At 34.5% G+C, this 23,907-nt stretch overlaps 1 protein-coding gene across 1 annotated transcript in view; it reads right to left on the reverse strand.

The window, feature by feature from the left end:
- LOC136029882 (3'-5' exoribonuclease 1-like) overlaps positions 1-23,907 on the reverse strand; it is a 62,230-nt gene that overhangs the window by 26,428 nt on the left and 11,895 nt on the right. Inside the window, exons 3-5 of the mRNA XM_065708361.1 lie at positions 15,884-16,022; positions 12,502-12,651; positions 9,094-9,177 (exon numbers count right to left, since the gene is read on the reverse strand). Of these exons, the coding sequence (XP_065564433.1) occupies positions 9,094-9,177; positions 12,502-12,651; positions 15,884-16,022 (373 nt within the window). The remainder of the gene's footprint in view (positions 1-9,093; positions 9,178-12,501; positions 12,652-15,883; positions 16,023-23,907) is intronic.

Here is a 23,907-nt window from a genome sequence, read left to right on the forward strand (position 1 = left end):
ATCTCCGAAACTCTAATTTAAAAAAAAAATTGCACAAATTCATCAAATGTCAGTATCCTGTAGAGTGGGGAAGGGTGAAGATAGATATTTCAAAAGACATGCCCAGGGGATAGTTTAGACCCCGGAAACAATCCTGGAAGTTTCAATCACCTAACTGAATTACCTTCTAAGATAGTGTAAAGTCCCTCATGTAGAATTTTGCCAAAACTAAAAATGGGATATCAAAAACATCTGATGTAATAAGGTATTTCTAACCAACTCTGGGCAGATTTATTTGTGAATGGCAAAAATCTTGGATAATTCATTCAGTTTTAGTATATCACCTTTCTTTGGGAATTCGTAGTTCTTCTATTCAAATCCAGTTATATCTTTTTTTACGTTTACCACGTACCCACTCTTTCATTTATTTTCCTTTACAAATTATACATAGCCGTGTTTAAAAGGTATCAAACCTCAGTGGGAAGCGAAAGATTTCCTTCAATCAATAACAAAGGCTGTTATCAATTACACATTTGATAGAAAGCAGCCCAAAGAATAGAAAATTGAAAGCTACTCCAAATCCATCACTTAAAGCACATTAAGCTTCGAAATCCTCTCCATTTCTAACTAGAAATAGAAATTTTTTTTAGAGAGAGCTCTTGTCTATTAACGAGTAGATTGATGAAGGAGCACTTGCGATTCAAAAATTTTCTCTCAGAAAGCTTACCTAAGATAAATTAAAAGAGAAATATTTTTTCTTCAGAGGGAGAAATAATTAAGTAGATATCCAACATTGCAGCTGTAGAAGAGAAACATGTCTAAGAAAATGTAATTTGATTAGCAGTCCCTCGAGAGCCAAAAAATAAAAAGTCAGTTTCCAAGGCATAGATTTATCGCTGAAACAAAACGTGAAAAGCCTTAAGCTTGATGAAATTTGGTAAAGAACTGATAGTTCATGGTGGTATTGTTCTTTTTAAAGTACGATCAATATTAAAAACATATATAAAAGAAGGATATATACAGGTTGACTCGGAATAAAAAAAGCTCCTATATTCCAACCCAATCATTGGAATTCAATCATGGGAAAGATACATTTTTCCTAGGAGGGGCTGGACTGTTAGGTATTTTACTCACGAAGCCGTGAACATTTTTAAATCAAGATTTATTGATATAAAGAACATAAATGAGAGAAGGAAATATCCGAGCCAATGGGAACAAAAAGAGGGTGTAATCCTACCCAATCGTTGGAACTAAGGGGAATTTTTCCTAAGAAAAGAGAAGCTATGATTTCAGTTTTCACGCTTGCGTCAGCGACAATTACAACGAGTTAAAAACAGAAGTGAAGAACAAAGAAATATCGGATTTAAAGATAAGCGGCAGCAAGAATTAAAACAAGTCAAAAGCAAAAGTGAAGAACAATTACATACAACAATCAGGAGTAGAACAAATTAGAAATGAAAAGCAGCACCCTCAATAAGGACCAAAACAGATTGATTTGGAACAAAACATCGAATTTAAAGATAAGCGGCAGCAAGAACTAAAACAAGTTAAAAGCAAAAGTGAAGAACAATTACATATAACAATCAGGAGTAGAACAAATTAGAAATGAAAAGCAGCACACTCAATAAGGACCAAAACAGATTGGTAGGTGGTAACTTTCGTTTCCCCACCTTTTCTGCCCCCATGTGTCCTCCAAGGCCCACATAACACCAGGCCAGAAATTTAGAATAGACATTTTAATCCGAACAGTCTAAGGTTAGAAGAATGTAGATCTGGGGGCAAAATGGAACCTAAAAATGCACCTTTTCCAGTTTTTCCACCGAAAAATCCCCTGATGCTGCTCCTCCTTTTCCCCGGGCATCAAAACATGGAAATGTTGACAAAGCAAATGGGACATGCGTGCAACTATTTTAAAATACCTTCCCCTGTGCTTCAAAATATTGGACATCAGACAATAAAAATTGGAAGGGTTCATTCGATTACAAATTAAGAGTTGTGCTAACCCCTTTTTTAAGCACAGAAGCAGATCAGAGGGTAGGTAAACACCTTATAAACACCTTTTCTGGCCGAGTTGCTCCTTCAATATCCGAGCCAATGAGAACAAAAAGAGTCTGTAATCCTACCCCACCGTTGGAACCAAGGGGAATTTTTCCTAAGAAGAGAGAGGTTATGATTTTAGTCTTCATCTACGGTTTATCATCTGCACCCCAATTGTACATGAATCAAAAGGGCTAATTTCAGCCAGTTGCGTCAACCGGGGGTAGGGGTATGTGTACCCCCTATTTTCTGCTAAGCAAAAGGAAAGCTATGTAAATTCTTTATAGGTGGGTTAGGGCTATACTTTGAAGATTATGAGTAATCCTCAAAAAGCCATGGTCATTTGCTTAGTTTATAACAATTTTTCAGTGTAATAAAAATATCTATGAGCGAAAGAAACGTACCATTGGGTAGAAACAAAAATGGGATATATAATATTACCTCAATTGTTGGAACTAAGGTGAATTCTTCTGATGAAGAGAGAAGCTACTATTTCAGAACAAGATACAATTTGTAGGAAGGCTAAGTTTACTAAGTAGATATTGAAAATTGTAATTGCCGAAGAGAATTATGTCTAGGAAAATCTAGTTTGATTAGCTGTCCTTCACGAGCCAAAACATAGAAAACTGATTTTTTAGTGACAGGTTTAATGAACTAAAGAAAACTTAGATGAACATAAACTTTGAAGAAATTTAACTATAAAACTGGTAATTTATAAAAAGATCCATTTTTTACAGTACGATCGATCAATATATCGATCGGTCGATATGATCGTTCCGAAATTGGGTGGTAGGATGTAGTAAGGAAAGATTTAAGGGAACTTGAAACTTCCTGAGAGGGGGAAAAGGGAATTTTCGAATAGATTGAGGAGGAGTGTGCGTAGCTGTATTGGCCCCAGATGGCTTGGTGCTGAAGGGAGTTGTTAGTAGCAGTAAACTGATATTAAAAATACAGATGGAAAAAGGAAGTAGAATATACCCGTTAATATCGGACAAAAAGAGGATCTGTATTCCTAACCACTGATAGGAATGAAAAGCCCCATGTTCAGGCCACTCCACATCCAACATAGAGCTGGGCACGGGTTGTGCCTACTATCATTTTCAGTGCCTGCGTTCATTTTTTCAGAATCCAGCTTCAAACATGCTATTCCGGCTCGTTCTAATTTTGAAGAATCCGTATGCAACACACTTGGAACCCGTAAGATGACAACGCTTTAAAGCTTCATTGGGTTGAACACGGAGAACAGTTTTCATCTAACCTGCTTAAAATATGCTTCAAACGCGGTACTTGAAAACGGGACTAAGCCAAATTTTCCCTAAGAAAATAGTAATAAAATCCAAATATAAGATTCAACTTGTGAGAAGCCCAAATTTAACAAGTGGGTATCCATCATTGTAGTTGGAGACAGGATTGGCACCCGGTGAAAAAAAAAAACCACTAGCTTTTAGTGATTTTCTTCAATAATCTGATGATTTACGTGCTGATTTAGTGTTTTTCGTTTAGGCAATATAAAAAATCACTAGAAATAGTGATAAATCACTAGGGTGGCAACCCTGGTTGGAGAAGAGAAACAAGTCTAATAGAATTTGATTAGCAGTCCTTCAAGAGCAAAAATCTAGAAAACCGTTTGTAACCAGAAGCTTTAAAGCTTCGTTGGGTTGAACACAGAGAACCTGAGAACAATTTTCATCGAACCTGCTTAAACTGTGCTTCAAACGCGGTACTTGAAAACAAAACTAAGCCAAATTTTCCCTAAGAAAAGAGTAATAAAATCCAAATATAAGATTGAACTTGTGAGAAACCAAAATTTAACAAGTGGATATCCATCATTGTAGTTGGGACAGGGTTGGCACCCGCTGAAAAAAAATCACTAGCTGTTAGCGATTTTGTGTAATAATCTGATGATTTACGTGCTGATTTAGTGTTTTTTTTCGTTTAGGCAATGTGACAAATCCCTAGAAATAGTGATAAATAACTAGGGTGGCAACCCTGGTTGGAGAAGAGAAACAAGTCTAATAGAATTTGATTAGCAGTCCTTCAAGAGCAAAAATCTAGAAAACCGGTTGTAACCAGAAGCTTTAAAGCTTCGTTGGGTTGAACACAGAGAACCTGAGAACAATTTTCATCCAACCTGCTTAAAATGTGCTTCAAACGCGGTACTTGAAAACAAAACTAAGCCAAATTTTCCCTAAGAAAAGAATAATAAAATCCAAATATAAGATTGAACTTGTGAGAAACCAAAATTTAACAAGTGGATATCTATCATTGTAGTTGGAGAGAGGGTTGGCACCCGCTGAAAAAAAAATCACTAGCTGTTAGCGATTTTGTGTAATAATCTGATGATTTACGTGCTGATTTAGTGTTTTTTTCGTTTAGGCAATGTGACAAATCACTAGAAATAGTGATAAATAACTAGGGTGGCAACCCTGGTTGGAGAAGAGAAACAAGTCTAATAGAATTTGATTAGCAGTCCTTCAAGAGCAAAAATCTAGAAAACCGGTTGTAACCAGAAGCTTTAAAGCTTCGTTGGGTTGAACACAGAGAACCTGAGAACAATTTTCATCGAACCTGCTTAAAATATGCTTCAAACGCGGTACTTGAAAACAAAACTAAGCCAAATTTTCCTAAGAAAAGAGTAATAAAATCCAAATATAAGATTGATCTTGTGAGAAGCCCAAATTTAACAAGTGGATATCTATCATTGTAGTTGGAGACAGGGTTGGCACCCGCTGAAAAAAAATCACTAGCTGTTAGTGATTTTGTGTAATAATCTGATGATTTACGTGCTGATTTAGTGTTTTTTTTCGTTTAGGCAATGCGACAAATCACTAGAAATAGTGATAAATAACTAGGGTGGCAACCCTGGTTGGAGAAGAGAAACAAGTCTAATAGAATTTGATTAGCAGTCCTTCAAGTGCAAAAATCTAGAAAACCGGTTTTATATTTACAGATTAATAGCTGAAAGAAGACATATTTGAGCTTAAACTTTGATGAAATAGATTATACAGACTGGTTCATGGTGGGATACTTCTTTCAAAAAGAATTCTGCAACTACTTCAACTACATTTCTAAAATCAATTAACAAAAATTTGCATTATTACTATTAACGTACGCAAAAACTGAAATTATAAAAAAATTAAAACTAATAAAAACAAAGTTTTCCTTTGAAAAGTAATGAGCTTCTACAAACTGAATTTAAAGTAGTTGACATAGAATGTCAAAGATAAGACGGTCAAAGATTAATTAATTAATTAATTTCATTAATTAATAATAATTAATTAATTTCATTAATTAATGAAAAAATGAAACCTAAAAGTAATAGAAATTAAAATAAATAATGAATTTAAACTTGAGATCGAAAGAAATTACTAAAAGTAAAAGGGGTGTTGCTGCCCTTTCAGCTCGCAAAATGGTTTGACTGTGATTTCCACTTTTCTGAAAAAATACTAATGCACTTTTCTTTTTTTATTATAAATAATTTAATACAGTTAATTATTATTATTAATTATTAATAATTTAATCCAAACAATTCAATGCAGCTCAAACATTATGAGTACTTTTTCTCTTATCCCTCTATTTTTGAGATTAGATTTAATTTTATCAGTCTAATATGTAATACATTTTCTTCAAAAATGTTCCTTCTTTTGAAATAAATTCCTACCAAATAAAAAATATAAAGAGATACATAGGAGTCACATCTCTCTTTACGAAAACAACGCTTGTGCTTTACTTCTGATTTGAAAAATAAACAGACCTTTCAACATAAACTATTAATTTTAGTTTTTAGTAAAGCACAAATGACACTAACCTATCGCGGGGTCTTCTAGACGGCAGCAATACACTTGTTTGTGGCAAAATTTATAAATATAAAACGTTTAGTGGAATTAATTTAATTATACTGTTTTAAAAAGAGGTGTTTAAAAGATCATTTCAAATTAATAGAAGAAAAACGACTGGGCAAGCAAACCGTTCAATCTGAGATATCTACATAGTTTGGGAAAAACAAAAATGACACTGGAGACCTTCAGGGTTTTCAGGGCTAGCAAAACCATTGTTATTTGGGGTAAACTATGTTCATTTTAAGTTTGACTTCATTTTAGTTTTTAACTCTGTTCTTTTTGAGTGTCATTTCTTTATAGATTAAATAAAAAAAAAGGTTTTTGAAATGAAAGTAAGGAGCGACATTAAAACTTAAAACGAACAGAAATTACTCCGTATATGAAAGGGAGTTTTCCTCCTCTACACCCCGCTCTTTACGCTAAAGTTTTTTATTGTTTTAAACAGTAGAGTTGCGAGAAAGAATCAAACTTTAGCGCAAGGAGCGGGGTGTCGAGGAGGAAAACTCCCTTTCATATACGGAGTAATTTCTGTTCGTTTTAAGTTTTAATGTCGCTCCTTACTTTCATTTCAAAAAACTTTTTTTTTATTTAATTTCTGAAAGTTTTTGAATTAATGCATGTCTTATTTTGGCTCTCCGTACATAAATTATTAAAATAAAATTTGCATTTTAATTCTTTTTTTTGGCTAAATGGCTTTCTCTTAGTTTTGATCAGACGATTTTGAGAAATAAGGGGTGGGGAAGGAGGCCTAATTGCCCTCCAATTTTTCGGTTACTTAAAAAGGCAACTAGAACTTTTATTTTTAACGAACGTTTTTATTAGTAAAAAATATACGTAACTTAAGAATTAACTTACGTAACAAACTTTTATATTCTTATATTTTTGATTATATATATGAGGGGGTTTGTCCCCTCGTTAATACCTCGCTCTTCACACTAAATCTTAAGTTGTGTCCCAATTCTTTAAGAATGACCCCTGAATCAGAAAGGCCGTAGAATAAATAGTTGAAATTACTAAAAATAATTTAGCATAAAGAGCGAAGTACCTATCTCCTCCTAAATACCTCGCTCTTTATGCTAAAGTATTTTTAGGACTCCTCATATGCGTAATATTCTCCGTTCGTTTTAAGTTTTAATGCTTCTCCTTACTTTCAATTGAAAAAACTTTTTCATGTTTATATTTTCATTGTTTTTTTGTTTTTTTAATAGTAATGCTAGAAAATCCTGCGCCCTTTTCATTGAATTTCTCTTCCCCCATTTCGACCCTCCCCCAGGGACTGGGGGGGGGGGGGGGGGTAAGTCATCCCCAAAGACATAGTTATTATGGTTTTCGACTATGCGGAACAAAATGGCTATCTCAAAATTTTAATCCGTTGACTTTGAAAATCCTGTGCCCTTTTCATTGAATTTCTCTTCCCCCATGACAGATTCCTCCAAGGAATGATCCTCCAACATAGCCCCCTCCCCTCAGCCCCACCCCCAAACGAAATAAAATCCCCCTGAAAACGTCTGTACACTTCCCAATAACCATTACTATATGTAAACACTGGTCAAAGTTTGTAACTTGCAGCCCCTCCCCCAGGGATTGTCGGGGAGTAAGTCATCCCCAAAGACATAGTTCTTATGGTTTTCGACTATGCTGAATAAAATGGCTATCTCAAAATTTTGATCCGTTGACTTTGGGAAAAAAATGAGCGTGGGAGGGGACCTAGATGCCCTCCAATTTTTTGGTCACTTAAAAAGGGCACTAGAACTTTTCATTTCCGTTAGAATGAGCCCTCTTGCAACGCTCTAGGACCACTTCGTCGATACGATGACCCCTGGGAAAAAAAAACAAACAAACAAATAAACACGCACCCGTGATTTGTCTTCTGGCAAAAAACACGAAATCCCAAATTTTTGTAGAGTGGACCTTGAAATTTTTTCTATAGGGTTTTCTGATACGCTGAATGCGATGGTGTGATTTTCGTTAAGATCCTATGACTTTTAGGGGGTGTTTCCCCCTATTTTCCAAAATAAGGCATAATTTTCTCAGGCTCGTAACTTTTGATGACAAAGACTAAATTTGATGAAACTTATATATTTAAAATCAGCAAAAAAAATTCGGTTCTTTCGATATATCATTCAGCATCGAAATTCCGTTTTTTAGAGTTTCGTTTACTATTGGGCCGGGTCGCTCCTTACTACAGTTCGTTACCACGAACTGTTTGATAGCAGTTTTTGCTAGTTTTAGGTTTGACATCTACCCATTTTAAATTTTGAATTCCCCCTTTATTTTTCATAAAGACACATTATTTGTTGATTTAAAACATGTAAATAATTATGATTATGTACAAAAAATGTGGTTCAATCCCGCTTTCAAGGGCTATAATGAAAGAAAGGTTGAGATGGCTAGGCCAAGTTCTGCGGATGAAGGATGACAGATTGCCGAAGATTGTCCTTTTTGGCCAACCGTCTGGCGCTACACGGAAAGCAGGTCGTCCTCGTTTGGGGTGGGAGGATGTCATAAATAAAGATTTAAAGGAAACGGGAACTTCTTGGAAGGGTGTCAAGAGGGAGGCCTTAAATTAGGCTGGAGGAGGAGCGTGCTTAGCTGTGTTGGCCTCAGGCGGCTTGGTGCTGCAGTGAGTTATTAGTAGTAGTATTATGTTGTTTTTTAAATAAACTTTTACAAATACATGTAACTCACTTTGAAATTCCAGTCGGTTTCATGTTACTCTTCCTAACATCGACTGCAAATATTTCATACCAAACTTGGGCACCTCAACAAATCAATGAAAAAAAAAATTCAGAGAAGTAAATTTTCTATTCCTTAATAAAATGAAAATATTCATTTTCCAATTTTACGGCCATGCATTCCTCAAAAAGAAGCTGTTTTAACCAGGACAATATCTTCATATATTATTTTTTTAGGGAGGTGGAGGCAATGGACCTCTGGGACATACGCCTCGACCCACAGTGTATGGGTCCGCCCTGCCACAATAGGTGAAATAACTCAGGAAACTATCGCAAGATCATTAGTGTACGTTTGTCTGTCTTTCTAATTAGCATCACTTACACTCCTTACTATACTTGACTATATTATACATTTACTACACATACACACTTTACTATACACCGCGGACACTTACTATACATATTATCTAATTTTACTATGCATAATAATTTTACTGTGTGTAAATAATTTTTTCATTTAATTTTACTAATTTTACTATGACAATTTAATATATCAAACTTACCCTTCTTGTGTCATAGTAATTGCTGAATATCTTCCTAATATTACACCAGGTCAGGGCAAACTCAGGAAAAGTAATACCACATAGCTGCAAGAAAAAAACCATTATAGAGAGAAAGAGGAGAGAGAGAGATAGAGAGAGAGAGAGAGAGAGAGAGAGAGAGAGAGAGAGAGAGAGAGAGAGAGATAGAGAGAGAGAGAGAGAGAGAGAGAGAGAGAGAGAAGTTCAAATAGATATAAAATCCTTTTAATAGACAGTAATAAATTTCACAAAAATACTAGATATTTCGGTCACATATGACAGTATTACTGCTGATGACGGTCACTGCATATGTGACCAAAATATCTAGAATCTTTTTGTGAAATTGATCATCGTCTATGAAAAGGATTTTATCCTTTTAATATTTAATTTATCAATTACGAGACAAAGCTACCCAAAATTTCTCTTTTTTTATTTTGAAATTCGACTCCCTCCACCTTGAAGGTAGGTAAACCCCTAGTAAGTAAGTAAGTAAGTATTTATTCGTGAGTAAACCAAACAAGGTATTTCACACTATATGCTAAACTAAAACTATATGACATAAAAAAGAAAACATAAAAAAAGCACTAATCTAATCTTAATGTCACAAATGAAGAAAAATGATTACACAACCAATGATCACTAACTACGAAATTTCTAATCTCCCAGTTCTTTTAAAAAAAAAACAATAACAAGGTTTCTAACATCCTTATTACTCACTACCAAATTCAAACTAAAAGGAAAGCTAAGACCTAGTTCAGATAGGCACAAAGACAAAAACATTATCTGGGTATAATATAAAGGACACACAAATACAAGATGGCTGAAAGTTTCAAGAATTTTGCAGCAATGGCACAAGCTAGAAGGAACTTTACCAATTCTATGGAGGAAACCATTAAGACGACAATGGCCGGTAATAAATTGTGTCAACTGGTAACTTGGCTCAAAAGAAGAAGCAGTAATTAAATCATTTGGACTTGAAAAGAAAGAGCTTGGCCAATAGCTAATTGAATTTTGAAAATCCCTATACAACATTTCATATAACTTAGATTTGAGTAACTGACGGTTTAAAATAAAGTTATTATCAAAAATACTTGGTCCAAACAATTCAGAAAGAACTTCATCTGTAAAAATACTATGAAGAGATGATCTTTGAGCTAAAGGGAAAGAAGGTGGAGTAAACATTGGCCAATTTTGAGGGCGGCCTTTGCGAGCATACCTTAATGCAGTCAGTTCATAAGCTCTAATATGAATAGGTAACACACCAGAAATGGCTGTTATTACTTCTGACTGTGCACTTCGAAACGATTTGGAGATTGTCAACATCGAAATTCTTTGAGCTGATTTTATTTTTCTCAGAATATGTTTTTTCTAGAGCAGTGATCCAAACTGGAACAGCATATAAAATTGTACTTTCTACAACCGACTTGTACAGTTTCCTCAATGCAAAAGGTTTTAGGCCCCATGTTGTTTTTGCCGCACATAAAAGACGATTTGAATATTGTTTAGCTGAATTAATTCTACTAACAACATGGTCTGTCCACAATAATTTTCTATCCAAAATAGCGCCCAAATATTTAACTTTTTCTTTCACTTCAATAATATCACCACCAAATTTCACAGTAATGTTTGGAACTTTATGCTTATTTGTAAACAAAACAGCTTCAGCTTTGTTTTTATCAAATTCAAATTTAATTTTAGCAGCCCACTCCTCAAACTTTGTAAACACTTTCTGAGCTATTTCTTCCAGTTGACCAATGCTCTCTGAACTTATTATCATACAAATATCATCTGCGTGAGCTTGTATAATACAATTTTTGTCAATTTTCTCATTCAAAAGATCATTTATATTAATAAACCATAAAAATAGAGATAAAATTCCACCCTGAGGACATGATTTTTCCAGAGCCCTTGAAACTTCATTTAAACCCCTAGCATTCACGCTATTTTCTTCTCTCTACAAACTATGAAAAAAAAGAAACTCAATTCTTGGTTTCTTGGATACTGACTTTTAACATCTAGTGGGCGCTTTGAATATATAAACACACCATCTATATATTTATGCACATTTCCATATTAATAGGTTGTAAAGAAATGTAAAGTTACCAATAATAATGGATATATATATTTAAATATCCTCTATATCCTTTCCGTCCAAAACACTAACGCTAAATCATATAGGTAGCAGACCTGAGGAAACTACAAGTTCATCAAAGGTCTGGATTTACTCTCAGTTTAAAAACTGTTTCCAAGTATTATCGTAATATATTTTTATATTTATCTATTTATATATTTTTTATTTTTATTTTGTGTTTTCACATATTTTCATAAATTGTTTTTAGTTTATAAACTACAAATATATAATAATTAAATAACGTCATCTTTTCACTTATAGGCCTAGCCTATGATTCGATTGAAATAACAACACAGCATCTCACCGCCTAACTAGCTGTTAAATCCGTTCTGATTAGTCAGACCTTTTGCCCAATTTCAATTCTATTCTAGCAACAACCTCAAATGGTCAAACCTCACATAGTTAAACCTCAAATTAAATACAACCTCACATAGTCAAAAAGCCTGGTAAATGAAAGAAAAGTCATTTCACAAAAAAATAAAATAAATAAATACAATCATAAGAGAATAACAATTGGATTGGAGTTGGCATGACAGATTTGACGAAATAATTAAATAATAATTTTGTCAAAACCGCATAATCATTAAAAATGAATACTGAAACAAATACTTCTTATGTTAGTGTTCTCGTAAACACTGATTACATCGATAGAAATAATAGAAAACAAAAGAATAAAAGGATCATAAAAATAAAAATTGTATATAACAACTATAGGAATACTATTAAGACAATAAAAAAGATTTGTTTAAAATAACCAGAATTTTCTAATCATATATACCGTGTAGATATTTAATTGAAAATATACTGAAAGGACAGTGATAATAGTATTTATTGAAAAAAAAATTATTATGATTAATACCTTATATATATATATATATATATATATATATATATATATATATATATATATATATATATATGTATATACACAAATTTTCAAGTAAATTCAAATTTTATCAAATAATATTAATTAATATAATAAAATAAACAATAATAATAAAATCACTGCACCTCGTAGTAAATTTCTAAGGATCTAAGGCTTCAGATCATCTTTTCTCCTCCAAACCTCGAGAACCTTCTCTCGAACGCTTTCATGGTTTTAGCTTAGGTTACACACAAAAGTATGTTTTGAAGGATTTGGAAGGTCAAACTCGAAATATTAAATCCAGGGAAACTCCATAGGTCGGACCAAGGATACAAATTGCTACTGGTCCTTAATTTATCCTATTTCAATAAGAAATAACCTTAATTAAGCTTACCGAACATTGAATCAAAAGAAAACGGCCCATATCCCATGGCCCGTCTGTGACTAGAGAAAAACTGTATTTCGTTCCAAGTTGGTGTTTTTCTAACCATCTTTTGAACATATCCAACACTTCTATGAAGGAGGGCGAGGCATCGATTGTCTCCTAGAGCATAAAGTAATATGAATAATAAATGCTAATTTATATTGTCTTACTGACTATTAATAAGTCAAGAAATGATAAATAAACGTTAAATATTAAACAAATATTATTAATAATAAATGTATATCTATATTACTTTATAAATTGTTATATTACATTATTCAATAAACATTAATTTATTAATAAAATTAGCAAATATTATATAATCCTTATTAGAGATATAAAGTAACCAATACTGCAAAGAAATTTTCAATATTCTATAGGTAAGCCATTACCACTACTAACAGATCACAGCAGGACCAAGCAGCTAGAGGTCAACACACATGCGCATGCTTCTGCTCCACTCCAATCTCTTCAAAGCCTCATTCTTTACACCCTCCCATGAGGTTCCAGCTGCAAAGAAATTGTTAGTATTCTATAAGTAAGCTATTACCACTACTAACAGATCACAACAGGACCAAGCAACTTGAGGTCAACACACATGCGCATGCCTCCCCCCACCCCCAATCCCTTTAAAGCTTCATTCTTTATCCTCTTCCACAGAGTCCCAGTTCCCTTAAATCATTTCTGATACCTTCCAAGTCCGTTCGGGAAGGACCTGTTTTCGTCTAGTCTCAAATGAGTGGTCAAAAAGTGCACTGTATGGAAACCTGTCATCATACATTCCCTAAACGCGGCCTTGTCATCTAATCCTCAAGTCCTTGTAGCTCAAGAAAGTGTGATTGAAGCACATTTTTCGTTCAGCTTATAGCTTGACATAAGCCCGTCAAACGACTGCCTAAAACTATCCTTAGAAAACTTCTCTTAGAACTATCCTTAGAAAACTTCCAGGAATTATTTAAGCAATACTTACTGTGCCTTTAGAAGCGCCCACATTTCAAAGCCCTACTTTACTACTATAGTAACCTTACCTTCCAATATTCTAAACTTAGTTCACAGACTACCAAAAAATTTTCAGCCACTAAAAACACCCTGCAGCTTGGTTGTTCTACCTTTAACATCTTCACTACATCAACTCTCTTTACTAGCATTACTGCCCAGGTAAGCAAATTTCTGTGCCCTTTGAAGCTCCCACCTATCAGAACCCTACTTGACCACTATGGTCACTTTAGCTTCCAACATTCTAAATCTAGTTCGCAGACTTCCAAAAAATTTTCAGCCACTAAATACACCCTGTACCTTGGATGTTCTAATTTTTACACCTCTACTATATCGGTCTTTGTGAACAATGCCGCCCAGATAAGCAAACGTTTTCACCCTCATTTATACCAAGTCTAAGCGACTTATTCTAGAAGTCCTTGTCTATAAGTAAGCAGAGATACAAACTTAGTTTTTAGATGAATGTCTGGTTTTAATTCCTAGGTTCAGTTCATAATTTAATTTAATACAAATTTTAATAAATTTTATGTTATTTATTCATTTTATTCTGTTTTTGTTATTAATTCAACTTTAGTTTAATATTCGTATGTTCAATAGTGAGCTGGGACAAAGCGTACACTCCAAAAAAGAAATATATTATTTTTTAATGAAATAATATTATTTTTTTCAAATAAAGCCTTATTTTCATTGTCTTTTTTTAACGAGACCCTTTTTTAATAACAAAACTACATATAGTGCATTAACTTGACCTTTTTTGAGCAATACAAACCCTTATTTGTAGTTAATTATGTTCGTTTTATATTTCAATTCATTTAAAAAAAAATTTCTATGCTATCTGTATTAAATTCCGTAATTACTCTAAAGAAAAATTGGCAGTTGCTTAAAAATAAGCATTTTGAACAGCTACCCACCCCCCTCTTAATACAACATTAAAAACAAACAAAACTCTAGCCATGTTTATAAGGGTGGGCGGGGGATGGGCTACGCAACACTTATTTATAGTTATTTATGTTTATTTAAGTTTTAATTCAATGCTCTTTGTTGTGTGTTTTAGGTTCCATTCCTTTATTCATAGTAATTTCACATAATATTAGGTTTGGAATTCTATACGAGGTAACTTTAGCTTGTTGTAAGTTTTAGTATTGCTTGTATATTATAAATTTTTTGTAAATATAGATGGCAGGCATGCAGCAAACAATGGCAAGCTCACCTTTTCGATCAAATACTGCAAAGTGGTTAACACTCAGAAGTACGGTTTACCCTCTGAAAAAAAAAAAAAAAAAAAAAAAAAAATCGAGTGACCAAATACATTGGGGGACGTTCCCCCTCATTCCATACGTGACAGCCCTCCTTTGAGCCATTATTTGTGGCTTCCAAACTGGTTAACACTCAGAAGTACGGTTTACCCTCTGGTAAAAAAAAAAAAAAAAAAAAAAAAAAAAAAAAAAAAAAAAAAAAAAAAAAAAAAAAAAAAAAAAAAAAAGATTCCATAAATTTGCATCTGTTTTGTTATAAAAGTGCCTCATTCAGATTGAACATAATCTACTTACATGGTTTGTTTACGGAGTAGCAATTTAATATACTGTTTTTTTTTCTCCTTTTATTCTTTTATGATTTTAGATTTCTTACTTTTTCTTCAAGTTATTCATGGTTTAAATTCTGTCTTTCTTAGCGCTGAGGACACCTTATTATATACAGGCGAAATGTTTGTGTAATTATTCTTCTATTTTCTAGCTAATGGTTATGCTACTACTACTACTACTACTACTAACAACTCTGCAGTACAAAGCTACCTGAGGCCAACACAGCTGCGCACGCGCCACCTCCATTCCAATCAATTCAAAGCTTCTCTCTTTACACCCTCCCAAGAAGTTCCAATTTACTTTAAATTCTTTTTTAACGATCTCTTCTCACCCCATTTGGGGACGACCTGCTTTTCGTTCGGCCATACATGAATGGCCGAAAAGGACGATATTTGACCATATTGCTTTTGCTTTTGAAATTTTCTTCTTCGGTTTTGTCATGTCGGCTATAGACCTTTAATAAATCCAGGTGCAACCCTTTTGGTGGAGTCCAAGTAAAAACATACTTGCTTTTTGTGTTAGACAGCGACTCCTACATACGGTTTTTCAGTTAGCTGTCACTAGCCCGATTCTCACTAAAAAAAAAAAAAAAAAAAAAAAAAAAAAAAAAAAAAAAAAAAAAAAAAAAAAAAAAAAAAAAAAAAAAAAAAAACTGAAACTCGTTTTAAAGAGTATAACAACGCTAATGTAAAGAAAAGACAACTGAGCCGAAGTCATTCGTTTCTTCCAGCAGGAAAATTTTTCAAAAAAAAAAATTAGCTGATTATTACTACCTGAGAGATCCCAGTTAGTTCAAGGCAGAAGTCAGATAGTTTTGGCTCCAAAGAGGGTCGACAGAATTGACGAAACTCGTCAACAACTTCACCAGTCGTTCCTTTGATTAAAACGGCAGGAAATTCAATAATTTCATGTCTAGAAAAAAATGAGTATTCAATTAGAAAAAAACAAAAACAACATAGCTTCATTATTACTAGAAAATACTAACTAATAACTATAATTAAAAAACGAAAAAAAAACCCAACAAAATAGTCGCTGAAACCCTTGATGGCTGAAATGAGGTACCCTCCAATCTTATTGGTTTACGTCTGGATAATCTTTTCATAAGTCAATCGCAATATTCCGTAATATTGGTCCCTCTAATCTTATTGGCTTACGCCTGAGTCATCTTTTCATAAGTCAATCACAATATTCCATAACATTGATCCTTCTAATCTAATTGGTTCATGCAATATTTCATAATATTGATCATAATATTCATAACGCAATATTCCATAATATTGATCCCTCTAATCTTAATGGTTTACATCTGGGTCATCTTTTCACAAGTCTATCGCAATATTCTATAATCGTAAGCCAGAAAGGAAATAAAAAATTTGTCTTTTTAAACTCTGATTCATTCTTTGGTTCTTTTGGGTGAAAATATAAGCCACTAAAAAGAACGAAAAGTTTTTGAGTCACAAGATTTTTGGCAAGTATTCCTTCTATTGCTATATGCTTCGATTGTTTAAATTTATCATCAGATCAAAAAATTAGATCTTACTAGTCTTGATGGTCTAAATCCTTACCTTTGTAAAAAAAAAGAGGTTGCGTTAAATTAGAAAAAAGGTCTATTTTCGTTAAACTATGATAGACTACCAATGGATTATGTGCATATAAAATTACATTTAACTTAATGAATATAATATTACATTCTGGAAAAATATAGGTTATTCTTGCCTAGGGTGAGAAAGAACGGTTCTGGCTGAAGGCATGCCCTTCAGCCAGAGACAAAAGTGTGTGAGTTGAAGTGAAGTTTATAGTTGTTAGAGAGGACCACCTGAAATTGTTCTGCCAAGCGCAGCAGTTTCAAACTGAAGTAAGATCAAAATCAAAAAGTGCGTCTGAAATTGCTGCCATCTATTTTTACAGATCGTTTCTGCTTGTGATTCGGTTGAGTTTGTAACTTCGTATTCGCATTTGTAACTTCATATTTCACATCTGTAAGTTTTCCATTTTTTATCATTTTCATCACATTCATTTTTAGGCCATTTTATAAAGAAGACAAAGCTGGATGAGATTTTATAATTCCTTTTGAGATTTTGGTTTTGAATAACCTAGCATTGTATATTTTATTTTGTGTTCCAACATTTAATGTTTTAATTTGGATAGCCAAAAATGGATTTGTTGTACAGCGTTTTATTTGTGTTGTATTTTTTAAATTTAAACAGCCAAGCATTTATTTGTTGTATTAGTGCTGCCTAAGTAATAGTGCTAAGCAATAGTGCTGCCTAAGTAAAGAGCGATGTGGGCACAATGTATTATTTATTTATTTATTTTTTTTTTTTGGTCTTAGGCCAGGGCACTTCGTATCGAAGGACTTGTCGTAGAAACTTCGAAAAGAACTCATTCAATTGGAAACTGAAAGGGCTAGTGCCCTTTTTAATAGTCAAAAGTGATTAGAGGGCAACTAACCCCCCTGCCACGCCCAACATTTCCCCAACCCAGTCCAATTTTAGATATCCGTTTTGTTCAACGTAATTGAAAGAACCGGAAATTGTGTCTCTGAGGATGACAACATCCCCAGAGCCCTAAGGGCAAGGGTTGTAAGGTATGCCCTGGGGGCATATAAGGTATATATAGAAAGAATGATCGTATAAACTTCGGAGGGGGCTCATTGGATTGGAAATCAGAAGTTCTGGTGCTCTTTTTAAGATTCAAAGTGATCAGAGGGTGGATACTCCCCCCACACCTCGTATTTTCCCGAAAGGCATCTGATAGACATTTTGATAGGGCCATTTGTTGTCGTAAAAAATTCAAAACGGCTCATTCGATTGGAAATTCAAAGGGTGCCCTGTGCTACCCCACTGCCCTGTTTCGTAGTCGAAAGTGATTGGAGGGCAACTAGCCCCCTCCCTCGCCCAGCATATCCCCAAACACATCCAATCAAAACTTTGAGATAGTCATTTTGTTCAACGTAATTGAAAGGACCGAAAATTATGTCTTTGAGGATAATCCCCTCCCCCACAGCCCTCAGGGCAAGGTAAGTTATGCCCTGGGGGAATATAAGGTATATATAGAAAGGGTGATTGTATAAACTTCCGAGGGGACTCGTTGGATTGGTAATCAAAAGTTATAGTGCCCTGTTGAGATTCAGAGTGATCGGTGGGTGGATAATCTCGTTTTTAGATATATTAGGCATGTCAACCCCAAAAATCATGCAATTGGCCCATTATCCTTTAAAAGTAAATGTTGCTTTAAAATAGATCAAAAGGAATTGTGTTAAATGGTTGCCAATAAGACACCTCAGCAACATATCGAGAACAACTGGGGGTATTGAGTTGAAACTTTTGGGGATACTACTATTAATACTTCTGCTCTTACAGTTTAAATAAATAAAAAGAGTGTAAGTGTATCGAGGTTTTCAAAGAGCATAGATAGAATCTTTTGGGAATGATCTTAAGTTTTATTTTTCAGGTCAACTTCAGAAGCTACCAAACTAAATTAAAAATACTGTTTGTGCAAGATTAAAAATTGTTGAAAAAGTTTCTCCAACATACAAATAGTAACACATATTATGGATTCTTACAGAAGAAAACTGAAAAGATATAAAATATTTTTTTCCTTTAAAAAGACTATGTCAATAAAAACAAACAGAAATTAATTTTAAAAACTTTTTCCACAAGACAAGTTTTTCAAAGAAACGTAAAGAGCTCCATTAAGCCAAGAATGAGCAAAAATAAAGTCAAATAATCTTCCAAGCGTAAAACTGCAAGAAATCACTATCAATAAATAAATGAAACTCAAAACGAAGAGAAATTACAATAAATAGCCAAGTCAAACTCGCCAAAATTAACATGAGTAGGGCTAATAGCCCCTATGCCTTCTCAAGACCAGAACACAATTTGCGCCTTACTGAAAACAAAATACGTTTGAAATGTTTTCACCTTTCTTACTTTCATAAATGAAAAATAATCAAAAATTTAACAAAGAAATGTCAGTATATGTCAATTTAACTAGCAATCCACGGTTATTTGTTTTTTTTTCAGTATGTAGTAGTGGTAGACTGATAGTAGATGTTTCAGTGATAATAGACTGACTTTTTTCTTGCTAATCGGCTTGAAATATATGGACAACATATACCCAATATGGACAATAAATATAATGGACAAAAAAAATATATATGATCCAATATATATGGACAGTAAAATATATATCCTGGGCCAATGGGATGTGAGAATGATGATATTCAGAGGCATATTTCCCTTTGATTACCTCCAATCTGCTTGTAATTAATCGGGCGAATATTTTGGGCCAATTAAATTGGGCTAAATTAACTGGGCTGAATTAATTGGGCTAAGAAAACAGAGCAGATAGATTTTTAGAGGCATCCAACATTTCTCAGCTTCATCCAACTTCCACAAAAAGTGTCCAAAATTCAACTTCCATTTTATAGGTAGGTACTTAAAGCCAAGAAGATATTCATCAAGAAAATTTCCACCACTACCTTTATAGAACAGGGGGTAGCAGGCTTTAAATATTCACAGTTCCGAGATTCCTACCTCAATCACAAAGACTGACTTGCAAGCAAGAATTACAAAGCTTATCCCTATTCAGGGATGAAGGGCTACAAATTTATACTGGTATAGATTTTTTCGTGTTTCCTATACATTTTAGAATAGGAAAGTGCTTGCAAGTGGTTGCATAAAAGATAATTATGAAGTGATTACATGAATGGAAATTTAGGGTGGATTACTAGATATATGAAGGGGGAAGTCCTCCCCTTGCACTCCAAGCGCAAGTGTCTGGTGCCGCACTATCCACAGTAGGCCTTTCAGTTAATGCCTCCAAATGTGAGTTTTTGTGTTTTGGGAGTCCTCCACCAGCATCACCTCTTTGCTTGGGTTCTTCAACTATACCATGTTCAGCAAGTATTAAATGGTTGGGTCTCTCTTTTTCCACGTCACTTTCGTCTACTTGCTCCGCTATTACGTCCAGCGTGCTGAAAAGTATGCGGGTTGGATACGCGAAAATTTCACCAAATCGTGGTCGGTATAACCGAAATGGACTATGCCGTCTTTATTCTAGTTTTTGTGCCCCTGCTGTTTTTTATCTTTCTGGTTTTGCTTTCCTCCTTCGCAAGAAGGATACAAAGAAAATACGCTCAGGATATTTTCAGTATTGCAAGTATTTGCTGCGTCTGCCTCGGTGGTATCGGAATCATACAGTCGTCTCTAAATTTGACATCGTTGATGCGCCCTCGCGACTGAAACACTTATCTAAAGATATATGTTTTAAAACTCGGCAAATGGTCGGTGTTTTTGACCCTCTTTGGCCATTTTTTGATTGGAGGTAATTTATTTATGTTGTATGTCGTTATGCTGCTATGTTATTTATGTTGTTATGTTTTTTGTCTTGTTTTTTCTTTTTTTGTGTGTTTACTCCACAGTTTAATGTACTTTGTGGGTTATAAATAAATTATTATTTTATTATTTTTATAGGAGTAACAAGAGATTGGAGGGCAAGCAGTCCTTCTCTTGAGCCCATTCATTTTCCAAACTTATTCAGTCAAAATGTTGAGACAGCCATTTCGTTCAGCATAACAGAACGGTTCAGCAACTTCGTCTTTAGAGATATTAGGCTGAAAGGATATAAATAAATATTATATAGGATTATAAACAATAATACAAATCGATTGTGTAGTTCGACAATTATAAGTAAAATGTTGATGAGACAATCAGTTGGAGATAGACATAGAATCAAATTGTTCTCACCATCATATACGCATGAAACAATGAACGGATGTTTCATTCCGAGGCAACACAACATATGCTTAGCTCGTAGATGTTGCCATTTGGAAAATAGTAGCACAGATTGTGTTTGGTTTTATGTCTTAGGCAAAGTAATGAAGCATTCTCTTTTATAATAACGTGCATCCTAAAACTAAAAACATTGGTATTAGAAAATAGAGAGTTAATTCATTTATCAGTGTTGTTTACATTAGAGTTTAATAATGTTTACTTATTCGTCCATAGGGCATATATGCAAAAAGAGTATTATGAATACAGCAGATTTTAAGACTCGCTTTTGTTATTGCTGTTTTTTTCTTTGTCTTTTATCTTTATGTTTTTGTCTTTATATTTTTTTCTTGAGATAAACTTTTTTTAAAGATGAGGTTTTCACAACTATGGCACACAACTGAAGGTGAAGAGACAACATCAAAGTGTTGCTCCTGCAACAGGCTGACAAAAAGCTACCGCAACACTTCAAGTTGCCCTACTTAGCTTTGGGCAAACTCCAAACACATTGAACTGTAGGTTATCTAAAGGCCCAGTCACATTGAAATTTTATTAGTACCAAATTCAGTCCATTCCAAAACCTAGTATTAGGTAGTACGATTGGTCAGAGTTTATTAGTCACAATGGATAATTGATACACCAGAATCAACTAATACCGTAACTATTCCATGTATTTGTCTTTATCTCAGATATCATACAGTACTTATTTCTCTTATCATACAAATGTTCTTGAGTTCTAGTAGCTCCTCCCAATACTTCACTTCTTTTATTCCACAATTCCTTTTACTGCCATTTTTTTCTGTAATTTTCTCTATTTAGATAAGGTTCAAGTATTAGCCAATCAGAAAGTGATACGACTAAAATAAGCCCCTCAGTAACGAGTAAATATGTTTCTAATGTAAGGGAGGCTGCCAGACAAACTGGATATTTTTCAGAGCTCCAGCTGAATATTCAGGGTCTCTGTTCCTCAATCGACCATCTAAAACCGATTTTTCTGAAGGGCTATCTGATGTTGTTGGTTTATGTGAGACTTTCTTAGATTCTAAAAATGATATGCTTTTCGGTTTGCAAGGTTACAAGATGGACTGACTGAATCGACAAGTGATAGCCAAGGGTGGTCTTGCCTTGTATGTTTCGAATAATATCCCATATTCTCATAGAATGGACTGTTCATCGATATTAAATGTGGAGGTAAAGATTTAATTGTTGATATTATTATTGATCTTCTAGTGGCTCTACTCCTCTGTTTTTACACATCCTTAATAATCTACTGGATACCACCCTCAAACACTCAACTGAGTTAGTTATTATGGGAGATTTTAGTATAAATTTGATGGATTTAAGGTCTTCCGTATATTTGGATTTTCTTTCGCCCATGATTACCACAGGTACTTAACCTTCTGTATGTATCCTATATTGCATAACAGAGTACATCATCTCTGATTGCAAATGTTTCCTGTATCCAAAATTATGTTTTAGTAATTGACAGTTCTGATAATTTCCCTGATTACACTAGAGACACTATTAGGGGGACTAGTGAGTCTGGCAAAAGGCCTTTTAGATTTGGTGAAGCGGATTAACACTCCCTAGGTTAAGATTGGCAGAATTTTCTTGGGGTAGTTTTGAGAGTGATTCTGATTTTTCTCGCTTCTCCCTGAACTACAAGCAAGAATAGCCAAGGCATCTGCTGCAATCGGGAGGTTAAATCGGCACCTATGTCAGAAATCAAGTATTAGTCGAAATACAAAGCTGCGAATCTCCTACGCCCTGATCGGGTCTGTAACTCTTTATGGAACAGAAACCTGGCCGGACACAATCACAGCTCTGAAGACCGTAGACGTCTTCCAGACGAAAAACCATAGGAGAATAGAAGGCCTGAGATGGTTCGACTTCGTCAGCAACGAAAAGTTACTACAGACTACGCAGCAGACACTGTTTCTATCCAAATTGCGCAGCATATTTTACGATGCTACAGTCATCTTCTTTGAATGCCATCACACCTACCTGCGAAAATCGTGCGGGATTTTAACCCCGCAGAAGCCGGCTGGAAACGACCCCGCGGCAGACCGAGACATCGATGGTCATATAGTCTTTCAAAATACTTGAAGTTGGCAGTCACCGATGTCCATGACGCAGCAGCGTTAGCCGCTGATCGCACTAGTAAGAGGAGGCTGACATCACTCTCTACGCTGAGCCACGCCCGGCAGGAGACATAAGTCAAGTAAGTCCAGTTTTTGTAATTCATTTGTACTTTTTATGAGTCAAATAAAGATGCTGTGCTCGATATTTGCTCTGTTTCACCTACTAATCGTAAATCTAAGAGGGACTTTCCTCTAAATCCTTGGATGAACCCCGATCTCTTTAGGAGTTGTAGGAGAAAAATAGACTCTAAGGGGCCTGTAAGTGTGCTAGCCCCTCAATGATAGCTATTCGCTTCAGCGATTTGGAGTTTACAGAAATATCTATAATTCTGAGTAGACAAAGTCCCAGTATTATTCTAATTGACTTAAGATTACAGTAAAAATATTCGAAAAATTTGGCAGGTTATAAACTCCGTCCTTAGGTCCTTTTTTCAGTCTCCGTCAGTCCCATCTTTTTTGGATCTTGATGGCAAAATTATTGAAGGTGAGCTGAATGTTCAAGAGGCATTTACTTCATATTTTGCGAATATTGGTAAAAGGACCGCTTCGGCTGTTAGTTCTTCTCCTGCAAGATCCAACTTCAGGTCTTACCTTGGGTCACCTTGTATTAAATCAATGTTTTTGGAACCAGCGACGGAGATAGAAATTACTAAAATTGTTATGGGATTGAAAAATTCTTCATCGTCCCATGATAATATTCCTACTAAAGTTATTAAGTTCATACTTTCTTCCGTTATTCCTCCCATAACCAAACTTATCAGTGCCTCCTTTCAGTATGGTATTTTCCCAAATAGCCTCAAGCATACTCAAGTCACTATTATATAAGGTGGGGGGGCATGAAATGAACCAGCCAACAACCAGCTAACTTTTTTGTTGTCTGTG

Source organism: Artemia franciscana, chromosome 8 (genome assembly GCF_032884065.1).
Source record: "Artemia franciscana chromosome 8, ASM3288406v1, whole genome shotgun sequence".
NCBI lineage: Eukaryota > Metazoa > Arthropoda > Branchiopoda > Anostraca > Artemiidae > Artemia > Artemia franciscana.